Raw genomic sequence first — 23,125 nt, 5'->3', positions numbered from 1 at the left:
CGTGTTCACGCAAACATTTTTCAGTTGTGGGAATTGAACCCACCTCGGACTCAGAAAGCAGGGTCGCTGCGCACTGCGCCAGTCGGTCGTCAAATACCCATCCGATATCCATTTAAATTTAATATTAAAGGATTAACTTAAAAGGATAACAGCGGGTAGCTGTCGAGTTAATAGTGCCGTTAAATTAATGCGTGTTTTAGAGGAATTTATGTTTGACATGTGCACCGACACCATTAGCGAGTGCACTAGCTGTTTAAAGTGTGCTGTACCTTTTATATGCACTTAAATGTGAAACTGTTGGTGATATGAGAAAAACTGTTGAATATTTTAAAAACCTTTTAGAGGATAATGTGATTAATGCTGAAGACTTTACGCAAATGGTATTGGTTTCTGGAAGATGAATAAATAACCGTATTTGTAATAGATATAATATTATAGTATTAAGGACTACGTCAGCGATAAAAATGCTTGGGTGTAAATTATTGCTCTTACCAGGTTGCTTCTTTAATAGTTGTGTGATAATGTGAGATGGTGATAACAAAAAAAAACCAGCTATGTTTGTTGGGGGCTCCTTTGACCAGGCGCGTTTGGAACCCTCGTAGCTTTAGTTTTAAGTTGACGAATTTGGTTATCGCCATCAACTCACTTCTATGTTATATTTTACATATATAGTACGCATCAAAAGTGCCATATATGTGCCTATTTGAATAAAGAAATATTTGACTTTGACTTTATTATTGTAATTATACTTTCTATAGGTATGCTTGCTCTCTATACTATCTTTTAACTATTCCTTTTTATATTTCTATCTAGCATAGTGGGTAAGGCATCGACTTTCGTTTCGTGGTGACCGTGTTCGAGGCCCGGCACGCACGATTGACATTTCGGAGTTATGTGTATTTTTAATTCAAGCAATTTAAATATCACTTGCTTTAAACAGTGAAGGAAAACATCGTGAAGAAACCGGCATGCCTAAGAGTTCTCCGTAATGTTTTCGTGTGAAGTCTACCAATTCGCACTGGGCCAGCGTGGAACACTACGGCCTAAACCTTTCCCATTCTGAGAGAAACACTGTCTACTGTCTCCTGTAGTGGGATGATCATGATGATGATGATTTAGTAGAGCTTTTTGTGCCAGAGCTCGTCCGGGGAAGTACTGCCACGAAGCTTAATTCTGCCGCTAGGCGGCATCGTCGCAATGAAGGGCGTGGTTGCCAGTGAAATTACAGACACATGGCATTTGTATTTCTTTTATGTCTTGCGAAGTGTTGCTCTGTTTATATGCGATGATTTTCCACGATGATGATTGAGTGGCTTGGTACATCAATTCATAATTTAAAAAAAAAATTGGTTCTCTGTAAAGTCGGCTTACTGACGATAGATGAAAGTGACAACGTCGTAAGAAAATACTGATGGAATGGTTGCATTTTTTAAAAGAAAATTTTAATTTTATTTGTTTGATAGATATTATCGTTGCTATAAACAATTGACACCACATTCACTTTTCACTGCACTTCATCCTTGCCGAAAACATGTAAATGTATTATTGTATAGAAGCTGTCCACGCGGACGCATCGCTCACTCAAGTAGGAGAGAGACATATGTCGAACGCGGAGGCCGACTGTGCCTCTTTGTCGCTCGTTCCGCGCTCTCGCTTGCACTTCAAGCCTTGAATGGAACGCCTCAGAGGTAACGCCGCATACGTCATGTTTTTCGTGCGTGCAGCCGGCTCCATCGGATTATAAGATGTTGTCACGTCAAAAATGTTACTTCCTTCGATACTATTATCGTTCTTTCAATTATAATTTTTCATAACTTTTACAATAAATTTAATTTCAAGAATGTCGCATTCATAAAATATAAGGTACATCATTCATTTCGTGGTAATAACATAATACTATTATTAATTTGCAAATAGTTTTTTTGTCTCTTTTTTACTCGTTATCCTTGCATTAAGCAAGAGCGGGTAACAAGCACGCAGCTGGTATCCGGTTTTTATTTTTGCGAAAACTTCTTAAGATGTGTAACTTTACGGGCCACAGAGGTCCGCCGTTAAAAGTAGGGTTACCATGTCACATATTTTATAGTTATATTGTTTATATTTCCTGGAAACGCCAACCTCAAACATGGTTGTAAATTCTCCAAAATGTTGTAAAGGACGTGTTGAGTTTGTCATTCCGCGCTTGACCAGCTAGAGTCGGTAATGGGTTGATCTGGTTTAAGATATTTATTGTTCCATAAAGGAATTTCCACTTGGAACACCACACAAATGGTACTAACAGGCTTATTTAAAAAAGAAGGTTATTATATAAAATTGCATTTTTAAGCGCACGGTAAATAAATTGTAAATTTTAAGTGGGTAGTTTTAAAATCGAATCGATGGACAACTGCTGACGCGAGTTGCGGCTGTGTCGTTGCATAGGTAACATGGATTGTTTGAAGTTGGTATTGATGATAACAATCTCGTGCGTGGAATGGGGCTAGCATGTAAAGACTTTATAAAACTGAAAAATTAATACAACAACCAGATTTAATATAATTTGGCAATTATCACACACGCACACACATACACGCGTGTCTAACTTATCCCGTCGTTTAAGCGTCGAGGTTTAAGATATCTCTATTCTGAAATGAATTGATTAGTCTACAACTAGTTTAACTAGTGTTTAACCCTTTTCATTATGATTCTTTTAAAAATAACAGCACTATTTTATACCTCCCAGTTTAGTTTAAATATTGATCAACAGTGGAATTGGGACTAGTCTTTAAAATCGCGGAAAACATGGCAGTGCTACTTAGGGCCCGTTTCGGCGTGTTTAAAAGGTTGATATAAGGTTTTACGTTACGCTGGAAAAGTGTGTTTTCCACGTAAATATTGCTTATTTGTAGGGTAGGTTTACGGTGAGATATTTTTTTTATGAGGCGCCTTCGTAAATAATAAAGTAGCTAGTCGTGGTTAACCGACAAAACGAGAAAAGAGGTTATTGTTTTTAAAACCCTAGAAGTAAAGCTTTTTGGGTGGCAAGTCCCATTACACTAGAATGTAATAAATTAAAAAAACTCCGATCGCTTTCTGACTGACTTGTGTCAAGCCCTTTCATTTTATGCCGATATTGAGGGAGTTGTGAAAAAAATATATATTGGTGTGGGGTATAAGGATTGAAGAAATTATAAATTACACCACACAGATTCTCCTGCTTTTCGCGGAGTATAGCAAATTAAGCTTAATTTTGATAATATATCATGGATTTCCGCAAAGTAACGCCTGCTTCTATCCAATATTCAAAAAATATACAATCCGCCATTTTGTAGCGGCGGCCATCTTGAAACAATTTTCATCAAATAAAGCTCACCGTAAAAAATCAAAAGCTGTTCGTGAGCTACGTTGCCACAGAGACACACACACTCTCACACACACACTTATAAGTAACAAGTAACACCCCGTCGTTTTTGCGTCGGGGTTCAAAAATCCGCAAACCGAAAGTCTAACCCGCTTTCCGGAAATTACGCATTTAAAATACTAAGTACAATGATGGATATTATTCATTCAAAGATTATTGTAATTGAGGCCCGGCCTTTAAACTCATCACATGAATGCACTCTTTGTACAACGAAACCCAAATCGATTTAAAAACCATTATTACTCGCCGGGCCTTTATTTGAAACTTCATAGCGGTGGGTAAAGGTTGGTTTACACTGAGAGCAGGTCAATTTATTTATATATTTCATCATCATCATATCAACTCATTATTGGCCCACTACAGGGCACGGGGGTCCTTGCCAGGATTTGTGGACGTAGCACGCATTTAAGAACATTATAGAGAACTCTCATGCCTGCAGATATTCACGAGATAGTAATAAAAAGACCAAGCAAATACTAAAAACAAAAATATAAGTTGTATAAATCACCAGCGTACCCAGCCCGCTTCGCCGGGCTAGATTTTGCTTTATTTTATTTAAACAATAAACTTACATCATTAAATTTTTAATTAAGGCTGTATTCAAATACAGCCTATTTTTGAACTGTCAAACTGTCAAAGTTTGACAGTTCAAAAATAGGAGTGCTCCGATCGTCACCAAACTTTATGCTCTCTATAGGATTACTCGCCAGGTCAATCCGGAGATTCCCTGAAAGTTTCATTGAAATCTGTCCAGCCTTTTCGGAGCCTATACAGAACATACCCACACACTTTCTCTTTTATATACTCGTATATAGATAGATATATAATAAATAAACAGAAGTTAAAAACACTGATTACTCTCTTTTCGTAAGTTGTAGCATACTGTAACGGGAAATACCTACTTATGATAAAATATTATTTAAGTCATATAATGGATCAGAAAATCAGAAACAGAAGCTAAAAATACTCTCTTTTCGTAAGTGGGAGCATACTGTAACGGGAAATACCTACCTACTTATGATAAAATATTATTTAAGTAAGTTTCAAAAAATTTATTGTGTCGTTAGCATCGATCACTACTTTCTTTTTATTAGTGATTGACGTTCGTAAGTCGGTAACCGTCGAATTCTTAGATTATAATTGCGAACATATTTTTGCCCTTCACGCCCTAAGCCAACCAATCATTTAAATTTTTGGCATAGAGTTAGTTCAACTAGCTCTATTCTTTTACCATTAATGGTTCCAACGGGATTTGTAAGGATGAAGAACCGCTAGTTCAAGAATAAATTTATTTCCGCTAGTAGTCATACCCCACCACGAATAATTGTAAAGAGCAATTCAATAATGCTCGGATGATTTTTAATATTCGTACAATTCATCGATGTATTGAGTGGAAACAAGGACGCTTTACGCAAAGTCTTCAAACCAAACAAATTGATTTAAATACCCTAAGTAATAGCGATTCTTATAAAATTATATTTCTGTTATCCTTTCATCATCGACGGCCGACTGGCGCAGTGGGCAGCGACCCTGCTTTCTGAGTCCAAGGCCGTGGGTTCGATTCCCACAACTGGAAAATGTGTGTGTGATGAACATACGTGTTTTTCAGTGTCTGGGTGTTTATCTGTATATTATAAGTATTTATGTATATTATTCATAAAAATATTCATCAGTCATCTTAGTACCCATAACACAAGCTACGCTTACTTTGGGGCTACATGGCGATGTGTGTATTATCGTAGTATATTTATTTATTTATTTATTTATTTATTTATCATCATCATATCAGTTACCCACCGCTACACAGGTTTCCTTACGATGTTTTCCTTCACCGTTGTAGCAAGTGGTATTTAATTGCTTAAAAAAGTTTTTGTTATCCTATACGGAAATCTTAATAGCATAAACGCTTTGACAGCTGTATTCCGATTTGCCGTCAAAAATTACAGTACCAGCCGGCCTACAGTGGCGGTGTCAACCTCCGTGCCTCTTAGAGCACGTTAACACGTCGGTCCCGTTTATTATCACTTTCTAGTTGTTATATTCGTTAAAGCCCGCCGACCGGCATTGGAGTAGCGTGGTATACTATGCTCTAAAACCATATCTCTTATGAGAGGCAAGCAGTGGGACGTTAATAGGCTGTGGATCATGACATCTTTGTTTGTTTGTTTCTTACCCTGATCGGATCAGCTACCGCATCAATCTTTATAAAATTGGGCACATATACATTATACATATAGCTTGTATCTCGGAGATAAACATAGCAAGCTTTTTTAAGCCAAAGATTTCAAAAATATAACATTTGTAACGCGTCCAAAGCGTCACACCTAAATTAATTTTGGTGAATTTTTCATATTGATACGTGTAGCTTGCATCCTGGAGACAGCATAGGATACTATTTATCATGGAAAATTTAACGGTTATTGCGGAATTAGTAAAAATCCAAAACAACGCGGTATTTAGTCGCTGGCAAGATCTAGTAAAATATTTTTTTCAAATTGTTAACGCCCCATTCAGCTTGTATAACAAGTAGATTTTAATGTACTTAGTTGTTTTTTTGTTTATAAAATATTTGTTATAACATTGAATTGAATTAACACAGAAAATGTACCTTCTGAAAAATCCTCACGCCTTCTCTGTACCTATTAAATAAAACTGAACAATGAATACTCTGTAATAACAACAAATTACAGTAGTTATTTAAATTATATGTATTTCACAGTGTTAAAGAATGAGATATATTTTATCGCATATTTTAAAATGAATACGTGAAATTTCTGGTTTTATTGTAAATACCTGAAATTACAATAAATGCAGTCATTGCAAACGTCAAATTCAACAAGCAAGCACTGAAGATGAATACGTTTTATGTATTATTGTGTATGTGTTATTGGTTTTTGGATTGTAAAGCTGAAAAAAAAGATGGTGAGATTGCAAGATAAATAACTGTAATTCCATAACTAGGCAGGGTATGTAGTACAGTGCTGGAACCCTTTACTAGGTTGTGCCGCACGTCATGTGTAACGTCACGTGGCGTGTGTCACAACCTAATTTTATAGCAAAAACGACGGGGTGTTATAAGTTTGAAATTTCTTTGTGTCTTTGTGTGTGTGTGTGTGTGTGCGGATGAACCGAATAGGATTTTGAAAGACGATTTAGTCGGTAGTGCTCCTAGCTATGTTTGAAGAAAATCGGTCCAACTAAAAACTTCCTCAATATGAGTCTCTTGCCTAAACTTTATAAAGATAAGTGCAGGTTGAACATAATCAGTGGCGTGCATAAAGGGTATGCACAGGGTATGCAGGTGATATAAAACCAGTTATGTTAATCCAGCACGAGTTATAAAAACGTAAGGGTCGGCTTTTTATAACTTTTACAAAGCCTATCCTTATGTTTTTTATAACTCGTACTGAGATTTTTACACACAGACATCTTTCGAATTTCACAGTTGCTTATTTATAACAGTTTATTGCTGGGCTTAACACCGGGAAGATTTTGGTCTTCGTTGTTATAGTAAGAGGTCTAAATCAAACCATTATTGGAAGATGACTGAATCATTTATTGAATAACCTTAAGGCCTACCCTCATAAGTATATTATTGTAATAATACCCACAACATCTCCCCCCTTATAATAAGTCTAATCTCTCTCTTTAGTCGCTCCCTCATGACTGAGGATCGTGATCACTGGTATGGCGAGTAATCTTGTCATATAAGATCTCTCTCCATCGGGTCCTGTCTTTGGCCATTTGTATTGCGTTATAGAAGGTACGGGCACCAGTTTCTCTCAGTTGATCTGACCACCGGGTTGGAGATCTGCCACGGGGACGTTTGCCTTCTACATTTCCAACCACTATCAACTTTTCAATGCTCTCGTTTCCGCGGCGTGTGATATGTCCAAAATAACTAAGGATGCGCTGAAGGCAAATGGTAGAAAGACGTGTTTTAATTTTGAGTTGTGAAAGAATTGATACATTTGTGCGCTTGGCAGTCCACGGTATGCGTAGCATTCGCCTCCAGCACCACATTTCGAACGCATCAATTCGCTGTCTTTCTCTAGCGCGAACAGTCCAAGTTTCTACGCCATATAGGAAAATAGGAAAGATTAGTGCTTGTACCAGTCGCAATTTGGTTCTATTCGTTATGCTACGATTCTTCCAGATATTTTTTAACCTAAGCATCGCATCCTTAGCTATCGCTATTCTTCGTTTTATTTCGGAAACGCATGAGCCATCACTAGAGATTAAGGAACCCAGGTACGTATAAGTCTCTACAGTGTCTATATCCTGAATGCTGCAAATATTGGAAAGTTTACTCGATCGATCTACCACCATGAGCTTGGTTTTGCTTCGATTTATAGAAACTTTCTATAAATAAGTCTAATATATTTAATTATATATCATCTTATGATCAAAATATTTAAATAGGTAAGTAACATTATTATCGTTATTACATCTTCTTCCTTTTTTCTATAAAATTATATATTTTGTCATGCACTCATAGTAGGTTATGAAAATCTATATGTACCAATTATTATTATTATTATTGTATTAACATATCTAAACTTAGCTTAATTTTAAGACAAAGCTAGCTCGACTTACTTATATTAAAATAATATTTTAGATTATTACACTTAGACTAAGATTATTACATTGGATTTATAGTATAAAGCATTAAAACGTGTTCAAAGATAGATACCTAATAGTTATATTCGCTGGCAAAACGAATGGGCGATCGTACAACTCGACCACTGCTTGTTACCCGATGGGCAGGCGGTGGTCGCGGTGAACGCGCCACGTTCGGCTCCGTGGCCGGAGTGGTATTACCTAGTGTTGCCCAAATGCAAGAACAAGACGAGACTTAGCCAGTCTTGGTCTTGGTCTTGCGCCAATACACCTGGTCTTGGTCTTGGTCTTGGTCTTGCGCTCCCAGTCTTGGTCTTGGTCTTGGTCTTGCAGCAAGAGTCTTGCAAGTCTTGCAATTACCTATTAGTCTATTACTATTTATTAAAGTTTACTTTAAATCTTAGAAAAACGTATTAGAATTGGAACATTGTGAGCTTGAATTAACATAGCCATAGTAAAGATCAAGCAGATTAATAAATAACTGAAGATTTGATAAGAAATTCGAAAAATCAACTGACCTATATGTCGTTTTCCATGGAAGTAACTGTTTTTTAATAAACATTTATGATTTATAAGCTTACATTTGCTAAAACATGTAAAAAAACTAATTAATTACAATAACTTGACTGTATTTTAAAGAACAATACTTATCTGTCTAGAAAGAGATTGAACCCTCAACTTATAAGAAATTTAATAAAAGAGTTTTACGATTTATCATTTATTTGAATAAAGCTGAAGAGTTCGTTTGTATGTTTGATGACAGAAGTTTTAAAATAAATAAATAAATCCTGAACGTCACTATACCTCCAAAGTTACTATTCCTCGTGGACGAAGTCGCGGGCACAGCTAGTAAATACTTACTCTCATCATCTCTCTCAGAGATATTCGAACACTTTTTTGCTATTTTTTCTTGTAAAAACTTAAGAAATATAATGACTAAATGTACAATAATAGTACCTAAGTAATTAGTTTAAAACCATATAAGTAATCAATATTATAATTACTTACTAGAATGAATTATTATGACATCTACTACCTATCCTCACCATTTTATCCTAATCATAATACTACTTGCGTGATCAGTATAATGTATTCATTTTCATTCTAAGCACTCTGAAACTTATTTATTCTTTGGAACACCTGTAGGTACTCTTAAAATTCGAAATTATTTTGCATGAATAGTGTCAAATGTTATGATTTCGGCGCGGCGGCAACGATTGTTTTAGATTTCAAAAGAAGCCGCCGGCGCGTGTATCATAACCATGTACTTCCGAAAAGCGGCAAATTTCTTTGAGAAGTAAGTACAAAACCTTTGATGCCGCATTATCAAAGTGCCGATGGTTAAAACATAACTATGCATGCACTCAGTTTGATTTTAATAGATATTTTTTTATTCGCTATGTTTATGGTTTTAGTCGTAATGCGCATAGGTCCAGTTTTTCATATTCTTTGATATAGTTTTTTGCGTCTCATAGAATTCCTAAGCGTACCTACCTACCTATACACCGAACTGTTACACCTAACTACTCCGTGAAATAGCGCTAAGTCCTAGCTGCAAGACGCAAGAGTCTTGCAGGCTATGTCTTGTTCTTGCTCAAGTCTTGCACGGTCAGTCTTGGTCTTGGTCTTGCTAAAAATACGCGGTCTTGTTCTTGGTCTTGGTCTTGCAAAAACGCAAGAACAAGACCAAGACTGCAAGACCAAGACTGAATTTGGGCAACACTAGTATTACCCGTTGGCGCGAAGTTAAAACTATCCCAATCCAAGCCAGGGCAATTGTTAATTCGATCGGCATCGTTTCCTCGACTTGGTATTTTCATCAAATGTTGCCTATTACGTCTATAAACGCCACCGTTTTCAGTTTGTACCCAATACGATCGTTTTTCTTGTGCTGGACGCAAAATACGAGACTTGACCCATATTTTATTTTGTTTCATTCGAACCGGATCGTTTTGAGATAATGGTATTAAACTTTTAGTTCCTCGGTCATAGTATGACTTATATTGTTTTATTCGTTCAGCACGATTGTCTAACATTAACTGCGGATTAACAGTTTTAGGTTTTAACTGAGTATTTCCAGAGGGCAAACGAGTATTTAACCGACGACTCATTAAAAGCTGCGCCGGTGACCACTTTTCTCCAGAAAGTGGTGTATTTCGAAAATTTAATAGCGATAGTTTCCAGTCTTCGCCACTTTCGTATGACTTACACATCATAGCTTTTATAGTCCGAACGTTCCGTTAGGCGAGCCCGTTGGAAAATAAATAATTTGAAATATATAATTTTATAGAAAAAAGGAAGAAGATGTAATAACGATAATAATGTTACTTACCTATTTAAATATTTTGATCATAAGATGATATATAATTAAATATATTAGACTTATTATAAGGGGGGAGATGTTGTGGGTATTATTACAATAATATACTTATGAGGGTAGGCCTTAAGGTTATTCAATAAATGATTCAGTCATCTTCCATACGGCGTTGAAAAAGTACACAACTTAGAACTAGATTCCTCTAACTTAATCATCCAAAACCCATTCTTTGCGTCACATTTCGAAAAATATTTCGCTCCTGAAAGATTGCTCGCCATTTCGTCTAACGTGGGCAACTGAAAATGGCTCCGTTTAATGGCCTGATTTAAATTGCGAGGATCTAAACAAACGCGAAGTTTTTTATCCGGTTTTTCGACAATGACAATGTTCGACACCCAATCTGTAGGCCCATCTTCTTTTTTAATAATGTTTAATTTTACTATGTTGTCCAATTCTTCTTTTAAACGAGGCCGCAATTTCATTGGTATTTTTCGCGAGGCGCTCACAACGGGTAATATCGCTTTATCAACAACTATTTTACAAATAGTAGGCAGGCAACCTATACCTTCAAATACCGATTCATATTTCTCAAGTTCAAGAGACACTTGGTGCACTCTTGCAATTAATTTCAAAGTAACACATGCCCTTAAGCCCAGTAAATTATTACAATTATTATCTAGAACGTAAATTTTTTCACAGCATTTCTGTTTATTATAATTTAACAACCCATTAAAATATCCAATCACAGGTAGCTTATTTTTACTAATTTCTCTTAATACGGTATTGCACTTAATTAGCTTAGACTTATCAAAACCGGCTTTTTCATATGAGCCTAAGGACATGACGGATGCTTCTGCCCCACTATCTAATTTAAATCGTACAAAGATGCCGTTTACTTCTATAGTCTCACACCATGAACCATACATTTCATTTGAAGCTTCGATCGAAATATTGTGCATGAGAAGCTCACCATTCTCGTCGTACTCATCCTGACACTCATCCAGCATCTCTGGGTCCTCTACTACCTCGCGCGCAACCCGCACGCGACAAAATTTGGCAAAGTGACCCCATCTATCGCACCGAAAACACTTCACCGAATACGCACAGCAACGCATACTTTCACTATGCCGTAACCCACAGTTTCCGCAAGCACTATCACTGACACGCCGATATGAAGACTCCGCCGGGCCCCGCCGGCCCCGCCAGCCGGCACGAGCAGCGACCGCAGGCGCCGGGGCGGCAGCCGGAGGCCGGGCGCGCTGCTGCACGTGCTCGAGCGCCGCGGCCGGACCCGCAGGGGCGCGCGAGGCGCACGCCGCCGCCTGCTTGCCCGCTCGCTCGGCCGCTCGACACCAGGCACTGGCCTCCTCCAATGTTATTGACGATCTCGCTAATAGTTTCTCCCTCATGTGGACATCTTTTAGTCCACGTATCAACTGCGTCAATACGAGACTATTTTTCAAAGATCCAAATTCACAGCTTTTACTCATTTTTTTCAATAATCCTAAATATTTTTCAAAATTATTTTCATTCTGATAGGTTTCAAAAAACGTATGTCTCTCGTAGTTGACGTTTTTCTTAGGATTGCAATACTCACTATACTTTTCACATATCTTCTTATAATCATCTTTATCATGTTCGGTGAAATCGAGTTCTTCTAGAATTTCCCGCCCGTACTGGCCTAAGCAGTGCATAAACAAACCATATTTTTCTTTATTAGTCGCTTTATCCTTGCCCGTGGCAATCAAAAAGTATTCAAATGCATTTTTCCATTCTTTCCAATTCGTAGCTAAGTTGCCATCTTGTTGCAACGGGGCCGGCTGTTGAATCGCTGCGTAAACGCCATCTCCTCGACTTTCATACGCCATTGCATAGGTTAAGATATTTTGCAATCCTTCCGAGTATTAACTATCATAAACTCACTATTTTATCACTATCACTAATGTATATTTCCACACCTGACACCATGTTATAGTAAGAGGTCTAAATCAAACCATTATTGGAAGATGACTGAATCATTTATTGAATAACCTTAAGGCCTACCCTCATAAGTATATTATTGTAATAATACCCACAACATTCGTTTTATTCCCTTGGTCGCCTCGTACCACACCCATGGAAAAGGAAGGTTGGTGACACCTGCATTTCGACCTTCCTTTACCACAAGGCATTCGTATTTATAATACTACTACGGCCTTAACCCCTCCCACAATGAGGAGGGGTTAAGGCCGTAGTCAACCACGCTGGCCCAATGCAACACACCTTTGAGAACATTACAGGCATGCAGGTTTTTCCCCGATGTTTTCCTTCACGGTTGAAGCAAGTGATATTTTAATTTATTACCGCTTCTCCTGTTAGGAGAAAATATTATTAGTACAGCTTTGATGATGATTCACTATTGATATGATTTATTTATTTATTAAGAGCACACTAATAACATTGATATTGCACGTTTTTAAACATAGGACACACAAAAATGATATGCACGTCAATTACAAGTGTACATATAGCATTGACAAAGCGTCATGTAAACTTAAACAAAAAATTTAACTCAACGATAAGTGTTCGGTGAGTTTTTTCCTAAAAGTTGTGGTTGAGTCACGGAAGATATCGATGCCAGGTATCTTTTTAGATAACTCGTTGTATTTCGCACAAATATGTATAATAGGCACTTGTTTTCCGAGATGGGATTTAGTAAATGGTATATGAAAAAAAATTGTTTGAAAAATTTGCTACTTCTGAAGTACCGGTGCGGTACAGTCAGAGATATATGATTGAGAAGGTTGTTACATTTAATTTTGTTTTGTAATATTTTATGCAAATAACACAGATCAAGAATATCCCGCCTGTTTCGAAGAGTTGATTATATAATCCACAGATGGCTTAGGAATCGTTGGTGGTGAACCGATTAGCATAACAGAAGTGCCCTTCATGGCCCTATTCAGACCAATCGGTAAACAGTACCACTGCGGCGCCAGCATCGTCAACGACCGATTCCTGGTCTCCGCTGCACATTGCGATAGGTAATCCAATAAGACCAATAACTATTGATATTTTTAATTATTTTTCAATTCATTTAAGCACTTTTAAAACTCTGTCTATTTTTATTTGCCTCTACTGGGCAGACACCGCCTCTCTTTTCTTTATTTAACTAACGACTAACGTGGTGACTTGGTAAGTGATGTTAAGACTGAAGCTGGATAACTTGTGAGGAGTATGGGAGTTTTATTGTACCAAGCGACACCGTCCCGGAACGATTGAAAGAACGACTTGTTGGTAGGGTGGTAACTCGCCACGGTCAAAGACTCCCACCTCACATTTTTTTCTTAATTTTTTTTTATAAATAATAAAAAAATAATGAAGAAGAAGTTCGAGCATTTTCGCGGTGGTTAATTTAAAGTGTTATATTATGAAAGTTAAGCTTAATTTCCTATACTCTGCGAAAAGCAGGATAATGGTAAACATGTCTTCGCCAATGTACCCTCAACGCTTTACGCGTTTCGAAATCGGAGCATCCTCAGGAGATGTTGACTTTACAATAAATAATTGTTAAGCCAATAAAAACAGGTCTCCTATCACAATGAGAAAGGGTTAAGGCCGTAGTCCACCACACACTATTGGTTAAAAAAAATATTTTATGAAAATTAAAAAAAACATTATATTATGAAATACTCCACACCAAACAGATCATCGGCAATGTACCCTCTACGCACATTTCGCTCCGGGTACATTGCCGGTGTGGAGTATAAGGATTGAAGAAATTATAAATAACACCATACAAATTCTCCTGCTTTTAGCGTAATATAGCAAATTAAGCTTAATTTTCATAATATATCATGGATTTCCTGAAAGTTACGCCTGCTTCTATCCAATATTTCAAAGTGTTATATACATTTTTATAATTTTTATTAGTGTTTTTACCGACACTTGGAGGAATTATCAATTTAAAATGCATATAAAAAATTTTTTTTTCGCTATAAGACTGATGTGAAAGGCATATACTAATTTCGGCATCGACTTTAGGAGAGCCGTAGCTTAATTGGTGAAAGCGCTCAGGCCGCGATTGCCCGAGAGTCGCAGGTTCAAATCCTGTCGGTTCCGAAACTTTTATATGCATTTTAAATTTATAAAAGTGTTATATACAGTTCTACACCCATGGACATCACAGTCGGAACGGATACAGCTGAATCCGGTGGCCAACGCTATGACATCGAAAAAGTGGTCGTGCATCCTCTTTACAAACTATACGATTACGATGTTTGTGTCATCAAGATCAAGGGAACGTTCAGGTTCAGCGATAGAGTTTCTCCAATCCAGATGGCACAACCTAATGCCGAACCTTCGAATGGTGTCATGTTATTGACTACGGGTTTTGGAGATACCATGGATGTAAGATTTATTTCCTTCCTTTTAGTTGATAGACGTTAATTTATTCATTATTGTAGCGGTCTACACATTACCGGAACTAGATGGCGCCACAAAGATCCTGCATCGCGCTAACGAGGTGTTCGCAAAAATTTACCATGTGTTTTAACTTCCAAAGATGAGTAATTTGGACCTCGGTCCCCGAGCACAATAACCTATTATTACGGTCATATTGCTATTTTTTTTTACACTACGACAATACACACATCTCCATCTAGTCCCAAAGTAAGCGTAGCTTGTGTTATGGTTACTAAGATAACTAATGAATATTCTTTATGAATAATATACATAAATACTTATAATATACAGATAAACACCCAGACACTGAAAAACATTGTTACTGTCGAGCACATCGCCAATGCTTCCGTACAATTATATTTTATAAGTATTTATTTTGTGTATGTGATTTTCATTTCGGTATTTAATTTTTATTTTTTTGGTTTTACTTGTAATATATTGAATGTGACTTTCTCCTATTGTTACTTGAGATTGAAAATTGGTAAAAAAATTAACGACACATTTTCCACGCCAATCTTGGCAGTATATGTAACAATTTTAAAATGTATGACGGCCGATTGGCGCAGTGGGCAGCGACCCTGCTTTCTGAGTCCAAGATCGTGGGCTCGATTCCCACAACTGGAAAATGTTTGTGTGATGAACATGATTGTTTTTCAGTGTCTGGGTATTTATCTGTATATTATAAGTATTTATATGTATTATATTCATAAAGATATTCAACAGCTATCTTAGTACCCATAACACAAGCTACGCTTACTTTGGGGCTAGATGGTAATGTGTGTATTGTCGTAGTATATTTATTTATTTTAAAAGAAAAAAAAAATGTTGCATGTACTATATTAGCAAGCAATACAATAAAATAAATAACAAAAATTGATTGATTAATTGATTCATAATCTAAAAATAAAACATAGGCTCTATTAGCGATAGCGATTACCAAATTAACGGAGCATAGGGACTTAGGGCGGCTTGCAACAGCATTCTAAATGTTATATATTATGTTTGTTATATATTTATATATATTATGTATATTTTATATTATGTATTTATCGGTTAAGAAGTTTTTGCGTGAAAGTGTAACAAACAAACTTACATTAACATTGATAATACTAGTAGGGATGTGATTTTCATTTCGGTATTTCCTTTTTATTTTTTTATACGGTTTTGGTATATATTACGAATATTTATTTAAATTATATATGTTTTTGTATCTTTACATTTTGGTATTTATGTATCAACACTCTTGGCACTATCCCGTTCTCTTGCTGTAAGTCCTATCTATATAGGTTGCCTGTAAGAGATTGCTTGCAGCAATAAGGCCGCCTTTGCATGTCTACATTGTGTACTGTACTCCTTAATGTTTTTTTTTCCTGTATGTTATACGTGCAATAAAGTTTTTCTTCTTCTTCTTAATTATTTTTAACAACCATTTAAATACGTTCAAGCTCTTTAATCGAATAGACGCTTGGATTTAGAACAGGTTTCTCAATCTGGAACTGTGGGCACCAATTGAATAGGTGTTTGTACTGAGGGAATTCATTTTTATTTGTTTCACATAGGTCTGCTGGACATAGCTCTATTGCAGGGAGTTTAAAATACCATGATCTTTATTTATTTATTTATTTATATGCTTATTCTAACACTATCATTACAGAATTATTTTATTATCATTGTGTTTGGTCTTGTACCGCTTGTGTCCAGCGGCTCCCTGCGACTCGCTTGAAGTCCGCTGTCTACTTCGTGTGAGGTCTACATATTATTATTTCCTTATTTGGACTGCTATTTTCTGAATACAAGGCCGTGGGTTCGATTCCCACAACTGAAAATGATAGTGTGATGGACATTAATGTTCTTCAGTGTCTGGGTGTTTATCTGTATTTCATTTATTATTTATGTATATGATTCATAAATATATTCATCAGTCATCTTAGTACCCATAACACAAGCTATGCTTTACGTTGGGGCTAGATGGCGATGTGTATATTGTCTTAGTTTATTCATTTGTTTATTTATGTGTTAACCCGTTGCAAAACATTTTAAACATGATAATGCAATTAGATTTGTATAACATGAACTGGCAGTATCTCATGTCTGTTGGATACCTTGTGATGCGAAAAATTTAACGTCATTCTTGCCTCCAAACTTTTTTGCTTGTCTCAATTTCTTGTGTATGATGATTATTTTGCAGTTTAAATAATTAGAAAATGTATGATGATTTTTATTACTTTCAGAATCAGAATATAGATTCCTTAAGAGCCACTTCGAATCAACTGTTGGGAGTAAAAGTTCCTCTTGTCGATCGTGAAGTATGCCGCAAGACCCTCACAATGTTTGAAATTACTGAAAGGATGTTATGTGCGGGAGGGCAACGGGGCAAAGATAGCTGCAAAGTAAGTGTTTCTGAAAGAAATAATGTATTTGACGGTTGACTGGCGCAGTGGGCAGCAATCCGGCTTTCTGAGTCCGGCTGTAGGTTCGATCCTTACAACTGTTTTTTTTTTTGGTAGGAATATGTAATAAATACTTATAGTATACATAAAAACACCCAGACACTGAAAAACATTCCTGTTTAATACACAAACATTTTCCAGTTGTGGGAATCGAACTCACGGCCTTGGACTCAGAAAGCAGGGTCGCTGCCCACTGCGACAATCGGCTGTCGGGGATATATGTAGTGTCTTATCTCTCATGTCTAAAGATATATTTATATATTTTGTTTATTTATACTTTATAGCACACGAAAGAACACATACAGAAACAACATAAAAAATTATACTATTGGTGGCCTTATCGCTAAAAAGCGTTCTCTGCCAATTTAGTCCAGTTAATATATAATTGTACTATAGAATTAGCAAAAAAGCAACGTGGTTTCCATCCATCATATCAACCCACTGGCAGGCCTCTCCAGGGCACGGGAATCCTTCTGTGATGGACCGTTGTCCACAACGCTGGCCAAGACCTCACACGCAAAGTCAAAGTCAAAAATTTATTCAAGTAGGCCCATAGGTGACACAACAGACTTAGCCGGGTGTTTTTTTTTGTCACCATCTCACAATGTCATTTTAAATTATTAGAAGAGCAACCTGGTTAGAGCAATAATTTACACCCAAGCTTTTTTATCGATTACGTAGTCCTTTATACTATTATAGGACTTTTCTATAAGCTTACGTTTAATACAAACTTTGAACTTTTTAAGAGACATCTCCAAGATGTCAATTGGTAGTTTATTGTAGAATTGTATGCAATTTCCTTTAAGCGAATTATGAATTTTATGCAACCTAGTATATTGCACTGTAAGTTTATTCTTACTTCAAATGTTTAAATTATTGCAGTACGCCTTTGAGAACATTACGGAGAACTGACAGGCATGCAGGTATACTCTCGATGCTTTTTATCACCCTTAAAGCAAGTCATATTTAACTCGAGGTGTTTGTTGAGGTTCGGAAATTCGCTCTTCATAACAAAAAGAAAGAGAATAGTGCAGAAATTGTTTTCGTATTTCCAGGGTGATAGCGGAGGTCCTCTCGTAGAAAAAGAGGGGAATGTATATAAGCTGGTTGGAATAGTATCCTTCGGATTTTCGTGCGCAACCCAACTTCCGGGAGTGTACACTAACGTGGCTGCATTGCGTACTTTCATCGATGAAGTCATCCAGAAAAACTCTTGAATAAATAACTCAAAAATACTAGTGTTTTATTAAATGAAATTACCTGATGTCCTTTTTTGAAATATATTTAAATTATTAACGCTTCGTTTCGTCCGAATGGAATATATTTTAATTCACAAAATTGAATAGAACATGTACCTTGTACCACAGAATCCTTCTAATATTATCTGTAACTGTCTGATTTAAACAGACTTTTGATCATCATCATATCAAACCTTTACAAGTCCACTACAGGGCACGGGTCCCACAATGAGAAGGGGTTAAGGCCGCAGTCCACCACTCTAAAATCGGTATAATAGTTTTAAATAAACGAACAAGCAAAAATATTTCGACCCTTTATATTAACAGCATAGACTAAATGCCAGATGCAACAATTAAATTGCTAGACCGCGCTGTACGGACGCCTCATTGTGCACATTATCTAGGTTAAATAAATTAATGAAGCCGTCAATATTGCAACAAAAATGAAATTACTTAATGGAGCGCTGTAGGGTGGCACGGCGGGGGTCCAATTAAACTGAGACGCTAAGTTTGTTCATTAACTTTAACAAGATTTGTTCCGTCACCCTTTGAGTCAATCTTCGCTTCTTACGACTCTAATATTAGCAGATATTTTAAAGTGAAACATTTCGCCTTGAAGTTTCCTCTATATTATTGAAATTTATTAAATATAATGAAAAGGTACATCGTCGTTATGAACTTGTAGAGGCTTTAGGGCGCTTGCAATTCAGACGAATGCTCTAGTGCAGGACGGAAATAAATCATTTTTATATTATAATAATAAAGGAGTCATTGTTTAGATTCCGAAAATAAAATAACTATTTTAAGGCTTTCCCTACAGTATTCCTTTGAAAATATTGTAACTCTGTGTATTTTTTTTTTACTAGGGAATAACTCAGATTTTTTTCTGACGGACGCTTACGTCAGACGTCTGTGTAGTATTTAAAAATAATAATTTGGATTGGTCGTAAGTGTATGTTATATACTCCACGCCTCTTGACTCATACGCCTGCTAGTGGCAAATGTCATAATCAATTAGTTCCGTTTGAATATATTGGAAATAAATAATTTCCAATATATTCAAACGGAACAATAAATTAAATTGCAAAGTTTTTTGAAAATCTCTAAGTATACTATTAAATTATTAATAAATTTTCTAACGATTGCGACATTCTATAATAGTCAACGACAAGGTTATATTGACATGTGCTGATCTAACCTTCAATTTTCTACTCTCAATTGTTCTATTTAACAAATGAAAATATTTATAAAATGTGAAAGTGATATTAATGAATTTTAAATAGAATATCAAATGAAATAGTGAATATTAAATGAAATGGGGGAGTCGCAGGAACAAGTTACTCTTTCATCAATAAATAATTATAAAAGTTTACTTCAATCACTTTTTTTTATTATACCATGAGAACGAGAATAGGTAGCTGGGTAGATTTTTTTTCACTTTGTCTTGTTCTAATTAACATGTTTGAATACCTTTCCAAGGGCAGAAGGCTCAGGGTAGACATAAAAAGACACGGGGGGCGTGGAGTACCCGAAAAAGTAGATTAACTGGTTTTATGTTAAGGGTGTATACCTACCGATGCAGTTGACGGGAGCGAAGCTATATTAATTTTATATCTACAGGATATACGTGCACGCGTCTATTCGTCTAAGTCAAGAATGGTTGTGGTGTTTCATATAGCTGTATATACCTGCCTTTTTAAGGTCATGTTGTACAATAAGGTAACATTATAGCAATGAAAGTGCGGTCAATAGTATTACTTTACGTATCTTCTTTAAAATAATTCCATCCACTCCCGTATATTTCGTAACCAGTCCGTCTTTCACCTTCCAGCCCATCTTTTTTTCAGCAATCTTTCCCATCATTATGGTTTGGAGCAGTCTTTTATATATATATAAAAGACTGCTATATATATATATATATATATATAGTAGTATATATATATATATATACATATATAGAAATTAAATATAATTAGTCACTATTAGTCCAAGGCAGCGAACTAAAAAACACAAGAGCATTGAAATTACATCTTCTACTGGACACTAACCTTGCAGAAGGCAAGATCGTAAAACTGAAAATGAAATTCTTTGTATTTACAATAAATAAGTATATTAAACTCAAAAACACGGATACATTTAAATTATTCTGTTCAGCATCTATAGAAGATTTGTTTTGAATTTTATAGTCTCAATTTCCGGTGAACTATTTATTGGGTCGTACTTTGCACAAAAAGTAACACAAGCCATCTCATGAGCGAGATACTATGTCTCTACAAACGTATCAGACCAGAGGGTCAAATAATATAAAATGGGGGTTTAGATACGTCTATTACAAATAGGTTTTCAGGAAACTATGTTCTTTTAAGTTTCATTGTGTAACAAAAGTTGATAAATTTTTGTGCTTTGTAAATCTGTAATTCATCTACTTCGGTATCGAAATGACCCGATTATGCATTTGAATGCAGTATCAAAATAAGGGGTCCATTTCGACTACGCTGGACTTGTGCGGATTAGTGGACTCCACACGCCTTTGAGGACATTATGGAGAAATCTCGGGCATCCAGGTTTCCTCGTGATGTTCTCCTTCATCGTAGAAGCAAGTGACATAATTGCTTAAAACGCACATAACGTAGAAAAGTTGGAGGTGCATTTCGGGATTTGAACTCAGTCCCCGGAAAGTGATGCCGAAGTACTAGGCACTAGACTATCACCACTTCCTTCCTTATGCATAGGTTATGCAGTTAACTAAATCAAACTGCGTAACTGCATCAAATTAGGCAAATAAATATAAATGCTTTTACAGCCATTTTATGCAATAAACAATTAAAAAGTATAAATTTTATTAGTACGGAAAACTTGGTTGTATATGCTTAATGTCTTTTCCTATTGCTTTTTTCTAAAACAACGGTACAGTCTTTATATATATTATACCGAGATAAAAGACAAAGCGTATTTTTTACGCTACAAAACAAGAGCATAAGTCTACTCCCTATAGCGTAACTTTATGTTCGGACGGTCCACTACCGTTTAATGTAATAATAAATTTTGTTATGATACTTCTTATTTGTTCTGTAAGATTTACAAGCATGATATTCTCTATGAACAGAAATTTAAAGCCATAGTAACTTTCTGTTAGAAAATTATCCGTTATGACTTCAATTATGTTATATAACTATGCTAGAAATAAAGAACCCCTATTTTGGACCCTTAGGGGATTATTATTGCGGCGGAGGAATAATAGCCTGGAAAAAATTAAAGTTCGGGCGACACCGAAGGTAAAGACCTAGAGTCCGGTCCTTAACCAGATGGGCAAACCAGCTGAAAAAATCAAAGTCGTGCAGCTTCTATATAATCGCCAAAATGGCCTCCAACAGATGCCGACAGATTACTAACTTGAAGTTAAGATCTCGCAAGGACCGCGATCTCTATTGTTTAAAAATCCGTTCTTACCGGACGCCTACGTTGTAATAGCTATCTTTATACCAATTTGCGGTGCCTCGTTGATCAAGTGGTTAGCATTTTCAACTAAATATCACGAAGTCCTGGTCTCGAATCCGGGCCGAGGTACTTTGGGAATTTATAGTTTCTGATTTTTCTCGGGTCTCGTGGAAGGCCGCTGGCAGTGGCTACCACCCTATTGACAAAGACGTACCGCAAAGCAATTTGCTAGCAAGTGCGATGTTACGTAGAAACCGATGAGGCGTATAATAAATAAAATAAATATACAACGACTATACACTCATCGCCATCTAGCCCCAAAGTAAGCGTAGCATGTGTTATGGATACTAAGATGACTAATGACTATTTTTATGAATAACTAGCTTTCCCCGCGAATTACATTTCGCCTTAATATTTTTTACATCACAATGTCTTTGTAAAGTACAATATGTACTTACTCCGGATTATTGTAACTCTCCAACAGTCACATCAACCTTTCAACGTTTATAGACAACATGACGTGCGCTGGCAGTTGTGTTTTATTACTAATGAACGGCTAGATGTGTTATGATTTTTTTTTTTTTTTTTTGATAAATTTTAAGTTTTAATACTTATTATCCTATTCCGGACTCACAGGAATCAAAGTAATTAAAAATAATGAAAATCGGTCCATCCGTTCTCAAGTTATAAATGGTGTAACTAACACGACTTTCTTTTATAAATATAGATATACACACTTATAGTATACATATAAACATCCAGACACTGAAAAACGTTCATGTTCGTCACAAAAACATTTTTCAGTTGTGGGAATCGAACCCGCGGCCTTGGACTCAGAAAGCAGGGTCGCTGCCCACTGCGCCAATGGGCCGTCGTATGGGTTTAATATTAGTAGTGCGTTTTGTGACAGAGCTTGTCAAGGGAAATTTTACCATCACGATTATTTCTTTCCGTAGCAGCATTTCTGTATTCCGGTCTGCATTGAGTGGTTCCGGTTTAATTACAGGCACACGAGTCTTAACACCTACGCTTTAGATTACTTACTTGACATAGGTCAGTACTTTGTGGTGTCCTTCTGATGTGATGGTGCAGAAGGAGTTGGCCGAGCGGTTGAGAGAGGACGATGTAGACTCTAATCCGCTCCGCCGCAGAAGAGTCGGGCGTAGACAGCTGGTGCACAACCAACGTCTGCGCCCTTGAAGGACCTCCGGGTGATAGA

At 36.4% G+C, this 23,125-nt stretch overlaps 2 protein-coding genes across 3 annotated transcripts; one reads left to right on the top strand and one right to left on the bottom strand.

Moving 5' to 3' along the window:
* Window positions 1-6,224: 6,224 nt before the first annotated feature.
* LOC120637481 (trypsin 5G1-like) lies at window positions 6,225-18,447 on the top strand. Of its 2 annotated transcripts, none has more exons than XM_039909345.1 (5): window positions 6,225-6,322; window positions 13,216-13,360; window positions 14,483-14,726; window positions 17,012-17,170; window positions 18,286-18,447. In XM_039909345.1, the coding sequence occupies exons 1-5, from the start codon at window positions 6,253-6,255 to the stop codon at window positions 18,445-18,447; spliced, it is 780 nt and encodes a 259-aa protein (XP_039765279.1). In that variant the 5' UTR covers window positions 6,225-6,252. The 2 variants fall into 2 exon arrangements, with proteins under 2 accessions (XP_039765279.1, XP_039765280.1); XM_039909346.1 differs by having other exon boundaries at window positions 6,260-6,322; window positions 13,168-13,360.
* Window positions 8,055-10,245, bottom strand: LOC120637483. The gene is made up of 2 exons (XM_039909347.1): window positions 9,753-10,245; window positions 8,055-8,221 (listed from the first exon to the last, which is right to left on the bottom strand). The coding sequence occupies exons 1-2, from the start codon at window positions 10,234-10,236 to the stop codon at window positions 8,094-8,096; spliced, it is 612 nt and encodes a 203-aa protein (XP_039765281.1). The 5' UTR covers window positions 10,237-10,245; the 3' UTR covers window positions 8,055-8,093.
* Window positions 18,448-23,125: the final 4,678 nt, after the last annotated feature.

The sequence above is a fragment of the Pararge aegeria genome, chromosome 3 (assembly GCF_905163445.1).
Source record: "Pararge aegeria chromosome 3, ilParAegt1.1, whole genome shotgun sequence".
In the NCBI taxonomy this organism is placed as follows: Eukaryota; Metazoa; Arthropoda; class Insecta; order Lepidoptera; family Nymphalidae; genus Pararge; species Pararge aegeria.
Note: the sequence above shows the minus strand (reverse complement) of the source record. Positions and strands in the feature narration are given on the sequence as shown.

Excerpts from the sequence above, each read along its gene's own strand:
- LOC120637483 (XM_039909347.1), bottom strand. The coding sequence starts at position 10,236 with ATGATGTGTAAGTCATACGAAAGTGGCGAAGACTGGAAACTATCGCTA. Across the intron at positions 8,222-9,752 it reads TTTTAACTTCGCGCCAACGG|GTAATACCACTCCGGCCACG; the intron begins GTAATACTAGTG and ends GGGCAACACTAG.
- LOC120637481 (XM_039909345.1), top strand. The coding sequence starts at position 6,253 with ATGAATACGTTTTATGTATTATTGTGTATGTGTTATTGGTTTTTGGAT. Across the intron at positions 6,323-13,215 it reads TAAAGCTGAAAAAAAAGATG|ATGGCTTAGGAATCGTTGGT; the intron begins GTGAGATTGCAA and ends TATAATCCACAG. Across the intron at positions 14,727-17,011 it reads GTTTTGGAGATACCATGGAT|AATCAGAATATAGATTCCTT; the intron begins GTAAGATTTATT and ends TATTACTTTCAG.